Raw genomic sequence first — 7,973 nt, 5'->3', positions numbered from 1 at the left:
TTTTTTTTTCTCCTTAAATAAATAAAATTTTGATGTTGTTAAATTTGAACCTAACAATTAGTCTGAGTGAATATTTCAGTTTTGTTATACATGTATTTGATCTGAAGGTTTGTAAATGCAGTGTGGAAGCCTTTTTATCTTTCCAGTTGAACGCATTCACTGTATGCAATTGCAAGGTGGAATTCGAACTTCTCTCGTCAATATATGTGAGGCAGCGTGGTGGAATCAGGCTGTCGTAAATTTTTAGGCATGTAGAGTTATTGGTATCATCTGAAAGTTTATTTACTTGTCTTTATTTGGATGGGAAAAAAATACATTTATCTTGAATACAAGTCGAGATATTTGCGAAAGAAGGAGGTGGGGGTCACCTTTTTTCAGAGGTAAAATTAGTGAGAAAATGGCCGCCAAAGATTAGTTATTTCCTTAGCTCAAAAGTCCGCGGTAACTGAAAATTTACACTTTTGTGCTTTTAATCAACGCTTTTCAGAAAAATACACACAGAAATGAGTTATTTATTGGGCATGTGAGGTGTTGAGGCAAAAAACAAAAATTTGATGAAAATTCACAAACCTGCTGAAAAATGCAAGTTTCTTCACTTTGATCATTTTGACGAGAGCCTGATTCCACCGCGCTGCCACCCATATTGTTATATTTCCGTAGGTTGAATATCATTTAATTTACTGAATCGAAAGGCTGTATGGTAATGTGAAAACACCTTAGTTCCTCCAGCAGAGCAGGTTGAATTCGTTCGAAACAGTTTCCGCATTGTAGTGAGCAAATCTCACAACTCGTTCTTTAGAACAGAATGAACATATATTGGTGGACAGGTTTGAGTAGTTGTAATGTGCAGAATCTATACTTAAGTCTCCCAGTAGAATCCTTACTTAACTCTCCCAGTAGAATCCTTACTTAAGTCTCCCCGTAGAATCCTTACTTAACTCTCCCAGTAGAATCCTTACTTAAGTCTCCCCGTAGAATCCTTACTTAACTCTCCCAGTCTTAACTCTCCCAGTAGAATCCTTACTAAACTCTCCCAGTAGAATCCTTACTTAACTCTCCCAGTGGAATCCTTACTTAAGTCTCCCAGTAGAATCCTTACTTAACTCTCCCAGTAGAATCCTTACTTAACTCTGCCAGTAGAATCCTTACTTAACTCTCCCAGTAGAAGACAGGCTTCCCGTAACTTTCTCTGACGTGGTGTGCTGGTACCCAGTGCTTGTTGCCATGGCGACCGGGGCCGTAGTCTACCTGCGACTGTGGGGGGTGTGGCCGGGAGCTGAGCTCGTACGCCGAGCTGGCCAATCGTACGTCGTCCATGGCGTGACTCCGCCCCCCGAGGGCCGGGTAAAGATTGTAGCCACCCAGACTCTGCGGAGACATGAACACAGGGCGTGCCACGTAGCCTACGTTGTGACCGCGGTCGTGGGCGTAGGCGCGGTTGTCTTTGGCGTATCTTTGCGACCGTCTCTGATGTCTCGGGGAGCGGTGGGGGACCACCACGGCGGATTTAGACGCCGGGTAGTCGTCGTAAGCTCGGAGCTGGAGGGGCGCGGGGTATCCTCTGGGTCTCTGTTTCAGGATCTGGGTCGTGTCTTCTTTTTCCGTCTCCGATTCGTCGTCTTCGTCTGAGCTAGTGAAATCGAAACACATGGCGAGAATGAGGTAAGCAAAGCCCAGGAAGTAAATCACGGCGGAGGCCGCGCCGAGCCAGAATGAGTAGCCGTATTCGGCCACTGGTATCGTCTTGTCCATCTCCCGGCGAATCTCTCTGTGGTACACAACTACCCCCGCCACTGTGAACGTCACTGAGGAGGTGGAGCAAGAATAATTGATTATAATTGATTGCATTATAATTGAAATTGCATATGATAATATTTCCGTTCAAAGATCAATTTAAATACATGTATAATACTAATGATGTAATAGTGATAATAATAATAATAATAATAATGATAATAATAATAATAATAACAATGAAAATAATAATAACAACAATAACAATGATAATAACAGTAATAATAATAATAATAATAATAATAATAATAATAATGGTGGGGATGATGATATGATGATGATGACGATAACATAAACAATAATAATAATAATAATAATAATAATAATAATAATAATAATAATAATAATAATAATAATAATAATGATAATATCTTGTGTTGTTTTTTTTGTTCTGTTAATTCCATGTTTTCCACCTCCACCGACACTTTGCTACCTAAGAATTACAAAGTTCTTTCTGGCATTTTTGGCCGTTCTGAGTTACTAAGACCATGAGGCCAGAGACCAAATGTTCTATCTACTCTATGAAAATCGTAAGATCAATCGGAGTCGTTATCAAGATGTGTTCCTGACAGCCCCATATGAAAAAGAGTGGGCAGAGGCCTCAAGAATGATAAAAACAGAAGTCAAGAGGGAAGCCCGTAAGCTGCACACTTCCATGGATGGAAGTAACGCTCTTAAAATTAAAAGCTCAAAATGTGACAAACTCCTCTCTGTCAGAATTATTCTCATTGTCCAATTCGCCAAAGCAGAAGACACAAGTCCTCTTATCCCAATCCCTTCTTTTACCCTTAAGAGTTTAATAGTCTCATAATTTGTACTCAAACAAAGTTCCATATCATATAGGAGCAGTCATGTACTTGCTACGATCATTGGTAACTGTATCACTGTATTATAACTACCATTATTATATTACTGTTTTACCCCACACAACTAATTGCCTCTACTCCTCAAGACAACAATTAGAACAGACATGCAGCTATTACCGAATGGCATCATGCAGAAGAGTTGACACTCAGATGCCACTGGATCGCTAACAACAACATATTACTGTTTTGTTATCACCCTTAAAAAAGAGTTCAGAATCCTTCCTTTTACAGATTGCCTAATGTGGGATCAATTCTCTAATACACGTACAAGCCGATCGCCAACCGATCGCCCAACTCGTTGCCTGAAAACAAACGCGTTTGTTTTTGAGACGATGAGCCGGGCGATCGGTTTGGGCAACGATAGCCGCTTTGCGCCCTCAATGTGGCTAGCAAACCGAACCGAACAGAACCGATCGTGTCAATGGGCACTGGTTATTAAAGGAGCAGTGACGTACTTGCTACGAAAGTCAAGATGGCGACTATGACTGTGATCCATCGGCAGTAGACTTTCCGAAAGATAGAGTAGCCGAACTGGATGACGGTGCAGACGAGGGCAATGGCGGCCAGCAGAAGTCCACACAGCATCATGGCGCGGACTGTGTCGATGTCGTCTGGAACAGAAGCGGAGACATTAATGTTCGATTTTTAAAGAATATTGCTGTTGTTGTTCTTTGTTGCTGTTGTTGTTGTTGCTGTAGATGTTGAGGGTGTTATTATTGATCAAGATAATGTAGACTTTTATGTTATTCGCTTTCGAGCAAAGGAATGAATAGAGAATCGTGATCGCCGATGTCTCTCGCAGATCTGAAACTTAATTAACGATGCCCACACTTTATGAGTCTATGCTACCATGTGACGTTCAACCAAAGATCGTGTATACAAGATAGTTCACTCCTCTCTTTGAGCCAATTAAAAAGTGCCCTCAAAATTCGATGGCGCCCTCTTCGAAAAAGCGCGGAATTTGCGAAACAGGGTTACCCTATTTGTGTGAAGAACAATAAAGATGAATCTAACAAACTATGCTACATGTATTCCTATTCTTCTTCTGGAGAAACGAAAGAGAGCTTCAAAACCTTGACTTGACCATCTATAATTTATTTATAGAGGCACCACCCATCATGTTCAGGTGCTGTTTTAGCATAGGGCTTCAAAATAAAGACTGCACCACCATCTGAAGCAATGCGCAGACTTCCGCGGAAACCTTTGGGCTGAGTTGTTTAGTGGAATTTTTAAGACTCAACACCAATATGGCTTTTACTTTTAGCTTAGCGGTATCGGAGATGGGCGTTAAATTCTGAAGTCTCGCCTCTCAAATCACCTCATAGTGTTGACTCTTAACATACGGCAAACCAGTTCAGCTTGCTCCACTGCTTACTGTCAAAACAAAAGTCTTCTATCAAACGTCGGCAGATTCATCTTATCTTTAATCAGACTGTATGTCTACTGCTGAGTGTACCATGCAGGGAAAATAAATCAAACGAGGTAATGCTTGATGAAGCCAACGTGGGACGCTCACTGTTATAAACAATTAGGAAACGACAAAATGCAGTTTTTGGGACACCTGAATCGACATACATGTATAAAGGTTTTGAACATTTAGCTTTCACTCGCAAAATTGAAGGCAAACGTATGCCCAGAGCAACCTATTTAGGGAACCTTAATAAATGGGTAACGGGGAAAGATCGGTGAAACGTAGCTTTTTTTAAGAGCATCCGAGCAAAGGAATGAATAGAGAGCGATGATCGCCGATGTCTGCCGCAGATCTGGCACTGGATGATGGTGATAATGTCTTCTGCTTGGATCATTCATTTCTACTCAGCTTAGTGTTTCTTTTATACAAATAGTTAAATACGGGTGGAAAGATATAGGGAAGTTCGTGGTGCTGAAGACTTTGTTACAGATTTGGTCGTTTACAAAGGAGGAGTAGCCCTCCGTAAATTAAGAGTCAAAAGAGACGTCACACCTTTGCAATGACCAAAGTCAAAGGGCATATTAATATATTTTTACAAGAATAAGTCATGGCACCGGTGTACTGGAACCGAGAAACCCTTCGAACCTCTCCAGAAGAAACGAAGATTGGGCATCGGAAACACGGCCCTGACGCATAAATACCTCCTACAGGGAGATGAGAAGCCGTTCTGTGTCGCATTTTACCACTAGACACATTTTAACCTAATGTCTAGACTTTGGAGAGACCCGAAGGAAATAGGCTACTTTAAATGCAAGAAATTGCAAGACATTTTTTCTCTCGTTGGTCCCAACAGAATCTTGGATTTTATTAAGGGCATTGGCCTTTATTGGAAATTATAAAATGAAACAATATTGTTAAAACTGTTATTGTGATTTATAAGAGTTGTTTTATATTGAAAATATATTTACACCAAATTTTAATATTTTAGCATGTTAAAGTCTAATAGTTGACCAACTGTGTAAGTGAACTGTTGCGAACGCAACCAACTTGTGTTTCGCTCACTCATATGACATTATGCAGTTGCGAGCGCCGTAAAACCCCATACTAAACTAAACTAAACCGGTGTCTGTGGTGTAACGTTTAGGTGCTTCGTTGTCGCACACAGGAGACCTGGGTTCAATTCTCACGTAGACAGAATGTTTTTTATCGAATACCTCAGTCTTTCTGCTGGGATGTTGTGTCCCTCTCAGCCCGGGTTGGCCCTGACAGGCAGGGTCGGAAGTCCACCTCCTAAATGATCTAAATTGTCTTGATGGGGTCTTAAAAACACCTACATTAAAAACAAACAAGTCTGTGGCCGGATCTTAGCTACAAGAGCCGCCACAAAAATCATTCTCTTCCTCACCCACCTTCATTGGGTATTGTGCGGCAGTTTGACCCTTGACATGTCCTCCAGATCCCGAGGTTGTAGTCCACCTGGTTGAGGGTGTAGAGTGTCCACTCCTCGCTGGCGGTGGCCACGAGGTCCAGGGTTACACCCACCAGGAGGAAGACAGCGGAGGCTAGGACCATCAGACTCATGGCTGTAGTGGGTCAGGGGGGGGGGACTATTGGCTGGTGGTGGTATGTCAGTGAGGGGTGGTAAAGAGGGGAGGGAGGTGTTAAAGGGAGAGGTGATGGAGGAGGAGAGGGAAGGGGGGGGATGGGAAGAAAAGATTTTATTGTATCACTCTTGAGGAATATTTTAATTTTAGAAACGTTTTTTAAAAATGGTGGAACGAGTGGGACCAAAATAGACTCTCTCTCTCTCTCTCTCTCTCTCTCTCTCTCTCTCTCTCTCTCTCTCTCTCTCTCTCTCTCTCTCTCTCTCTCGCTCGCTCGATCGCTCTGTGCGCGAGCGCTGTGTATGTGTGTGTGTGTGTGTGTGTGTGTGTGTGTGTGTGTGTGTGTGTGTGTGTGTGTGTGTATGTGCGTGCGTGTGTGTGCGCGCGCGCCCTCGCGCCCGCGTGTTGTTTTATAAAAAATATATTTTAAAAGCTATCTCGCCCTTTGCACTTTTACAAATTAGAAACACACTTATTAAGAGTAATCAACCCCTTAGACTCTGGACAGGACACTTTCGTTCCGAGGACATATTGACAATGTTGCTGTCAGGGCTCAGAAGGGCATCAATGTAGTGAAAACCTTGGCTTTAGCGGGAATTCAACAGAGAGTTCTTTTTCTCCTAATGCAGCCGGTGGTTCTGTCAGTCATAGAATATGGTCTGGGAATCCTCTCCCTGTCCAAGACTCAGATAGACAGGTTGGAGAGAGTACAGAATGCAGCTATGAGGGCCGTTGTGGTTGCACAAAGGACACCCATGTTGTCTGTATGAGATACATGTACATGATCCTTGACCTAGCCAGCAGCAGAGTGAGTCATAAAGTGGCACAGGCTAAGCTGTACATGAATGTTTTGGAAGACCCGAGGTACCCTTTGCATGACAACCTAAGCAGCGTCAAAGGAAACATGATCAAACGGGCAGCTCATGGATGGCAGAAACTGAAGACTCCTTGTGGAAAGTTTGTGGCATCGATGAAATATGCTGTGGAAAGGAATGTTTTGAACTGAGCCCCGATTGCAGAAGCCTGGCCAACGTTCACATCACTATGGGTCGTGAAAAACCGGAATACGCTGCTGTCATTAACGACAATGACATACGACGTATATTGAGGAGCACTTCAAGCCAGAGGACCCAGTGATCTACACAGATGGATCGGTCAGGAGGGGTGAGAGAAGTGGGTGGGTTTTTGTTGTCTACAGTGGGAACAAACAGGTTCATAGCATGTCAGGGGCGATAGAAAGAACAACTTCAAGCATGAAAATGGGGATTGAGGCCGTAACAAGAGCGCTTGGATGGCTTCAAAATACAAGACCAAGAACTACTCATCTCATTATTGTCACAGACTCCCAGAGCATCCTGTGAAGGGTTGAGAAAGGGCTTCTTTGGAGTGAATGGATGTACCCAATACAACACTCATCACTAAGAGCCATCACGTGGATATTCTGTCCAGGGCACTCTGGAGTGAAGGGCAATGAGGAGGATGATAGGCTGGCAGGCAGTGCCGTGATTGATGGTGATGTGAAACTTAATTTGACAAAGGAGAAGTGTTGAAGACCCTGGAAAAAAAGTTGCGGGATGAGGAAGACAGGGAGACAGCAGAATACCACGCAATCATTAGGATGCAGGAAATGGGGATAGAGAGGGGATAAGGAAGAAAGGAACGATTATCCGGAGAGGAAAAGCGTCGCCATAATCAGACAGCCACTGGAACAATCAGTATGGATACCTTGCGGACTTTGGTGCTGGGGGGAACTGAGAACTTATGGATGATGTACAATGGCGTTGTTGCACAGGACAGATAGTACAGGTGACCCCTTATAAGCAAGTAAACCCTATGGACAGACCTACATTTTGGATCATTCAGAAGGCAGATTGCTTCCACCACTACACTCGTCCGAAACTGCCAACGGTGTTTGAGATATTCCTCGCCAGAGTGAGAGAGACTGAGATTTTGGGTAAAATGCCCCCCCCCTCCCCCGTTCCCCCCTCCACGCATATACACAAGAGAAAAACAAGGAAAAAAAGTCTACATTTGCAGTGGAAATAAGGACCTGTCCCTCCAAGTCTACGCCCAAATCAAACCTATAACCGTTTGATTACGAGTTGGGCATCTTAACATCTGACCAAGACAAAGGACACCCGTTGGGCATCTCCCGAGAAGTCAGCTACACATTCGGTCTTCAAAAACCCCCGCCCGGTTGTAATAAAATACTTCCGCGACACAGTTGTGCACAAGACATGCCTAGCGAAATGCTACACCCTTAAAGGTCGATCGTGTCTCTTTTGTATTGAGGCGGGG

General features: G+C 43.3%; 1 protein-coding gene across 1 annotated transcript in view; it reads right to left on the bottom strand.

Annotated features, from left to right (window-relative positions):
• Nucleotides 1-794: 794 nt before the first annotated feature.
• LOC101855528 overlaps nucleotides 795-7,973 on the bottom strand; it is a gene marked incomplete at its 5' end in the record, with an annotated part of 15,676 nt that continues 8,497 nt past the window's right edge. The window contains 3 exon segments of the mRNA XM_013088769.2: nucleotides 795-1,805; nucleotides 3,116-3,271; nucleotides 5,481-5,685. Coding sequence (XP_012944223.1) covers nucleotides 1,150-1,805; nucleotides 3,116-3,271; nucleotides 5,481-5,652 — 984 coding nt within the window. The 3' untranslated portion in view covers nucleotides 795-1,149.

Source organism: Aplysia californica, unplaced genomic scaffold, assembly GCF_000002075.1.
Source record: "Aplysia californica isolate F4 #8 unplaced genomic scaffold, AplCal3.0 scaffold00808, whole genome shotgun sequence".
Classification (NCBI taxonomy): Eukaryota; Metazoa; Mollusca; class Gastropoda; order Aplysiida; family Aplysiidae; genus Aplysia; species Aplysia californica.
Note: the sequence above shows the minus strand (reverse complement) of the source record. Positions and strands in the feature narration are given on the sequence as shown.